At 52.7% G+C, this 1,564-nt stretch overlaps 1 protein-coding gene across 1 annotated transcript; it reads right to left on the bottom strand.

The window, feature by feature from the left end:
• Window positions 1-438: 438 nt before the first annotated feature.
• LOC103726222 (olfactory receptor 2T2-like) lies at window positions 439-1,365 on the bottom strand. Its single transcript, XM_008823688.1, has one exon. It carries the CDS (start codon window positions 1,363-1,365, stop codon window positions 439-441), a length of 927 nt encoding a protein of 308 aa, XP_008821910.1.
• Window positions 1,366-1,564: the final 199 nt, after the last annotated feature.

Genomic DNA, 1,564 nt, shown 5'->3' with positions numbered 1-1,564 from the left:
CACAATGGTGGTATGATATTGCTGTTTATTAAGTATACAGTCAAATTCAGTATGACATTGGTTGTAATAGACGAAAATTAAATACATTACCTTTACAAACTGGAAATGAGTTTGGTCCAGTTTATTACAAGTATTTAGCTTTCACAATGGTGGTATGATATTGCTGTTTATTAAGTATACAGTCAAATTCAGTATACAGTCAGTATTGAACAAGAGTCATAGTGTTCCTCCTCCAATTAAAAATCTAAGTGTTATGTTCTCCGCTGGGTGACGGGTGGCGGGTACATTTTCAGCGGTCTTCTCAGAGGCTCACGTGAAGGAGCGCTGTGCCTGGATCACCACAGCTGGCCAAGGACATGTGATGTCCATGGCGCCCGGCCTTTTATAGCGGAGGTTCTTCCGTGGTACCCTCAATAGACGTCCATCTACAGAGGACGTTTATCTTCCCAGAACCTTGCTGAGTGCTCCCGCCACCTCCTTGTTCCTGAGGCTGTAGATGAGCGGGTTCAGCATGGGGGTGAGGATGGTGTAAAAGAGAGAGACCACTTTATCCCGCTCAGCCGAGTGGTAGGCTCTGGGAAGAAAGTACTTGCTGATGGCTGTTCCGTAGAAAAGGGACACCACAGTCACGTGGGAAGAGCAGGTCGCCAGTGCCTTCTTCTTCCCTAAACTTGATCCCAGTCCCAGCACAGTGGAGAGGATTTTCCCATACGAGGCCAAGATGGCCGACGCGGGCCCGAGGAGGAACATGACGCCGCTGACGAAGAGGCCGTCTTCGTAGACGGAGGTGTCCGCACACACCAGCTTCAGGAGAGCTGAGATCTCACAGAAGAAGTGCTGGATTCTCCTGGAAGGGCAGTAAGGGAGGTGCATGGTGTAGGAGACGTGGAACAGGGCGTTGAGTAGCGCTGCGAGCCAGGATCCCGTCACCATAGCAACGCAGACCGAGGGCCGCATCAGGACCGAGTACCGCAGAGGGAGGCACACGGCGGCGTAGCGGTCGTAGGCCATGACAACCAGGAGCAGACATTCGGCTCCCATGAGGATCATGAAGAGGAAGAGCTGGATCCCACAGCCGACGAAGGAGACGGTGTTCCTCCCGGACAGGAAGTCGGCGCTCATCTTCGGGACAAAGGCCAGGCTGTACAGGAGGTCGATGACGGACAGCTGGCTGAGGAGAAAGTACATGGGGGTGTGGAGGCGCGAGTCCAGCCAGATGAGGATCGCCATCAGGGTGTTTCCGGCAACAGCCACCAGGAACCCGAGGAAGACGAGGGAGAAGAGAAGGCCGGGCGCCCGCACCTGGTGGAACAGCCCCAGCAGAACGAAGTCGGTCACAAGTGTCCTGTTGCTCAATCCGTCCATCCCTCCGCTTGTCTGTGACCTTGGGCAGAACATAACCGTCCGTTCATCTGTCCCCTCCCTGAGTTACAACCTGCCACATTGCTTTCCTTGTTCACAGTATCATAATACAAACGCTCCGTTTTTTATTATTTTCAACTATGGAGAGAGAGAGAGAGAGAGAGAGAGAGAGAGAGAGAGAGAGAGAGAGAGAGAGAGAGAC

The sequence above is a fragment of the Nannospalax galili genome, unplaced genomic scaffold, assembly GCF_000622305.1.
Source record: "Nannospalax galili isolate Female #2095 unplaced genomic scaffold, S.galili_v1.0 scaffold4572, whole genome shotgun sequence".
Lineage (NCBI taxonomy): Eukaryota > Metazoa > Chordata > Mammalia > Rodentia > Spalacidae > Nannospalax > Nannospalax galili.
The sequence above is the reverse complement of the archived record's forward strand: the minus strand, read 5'-3'. Positions and strand labels throughout refer to the sequence as shown.

Excerpts from the sequence above, each read along its gene's own strand:
- LOC103726222 (XM_008823688.1), bottom strand. The coding sequence starts at position 1,365 with ATGGACGGATTGAGCAACAGGACACTTGTGACCGACTTCGTTCTGCTG.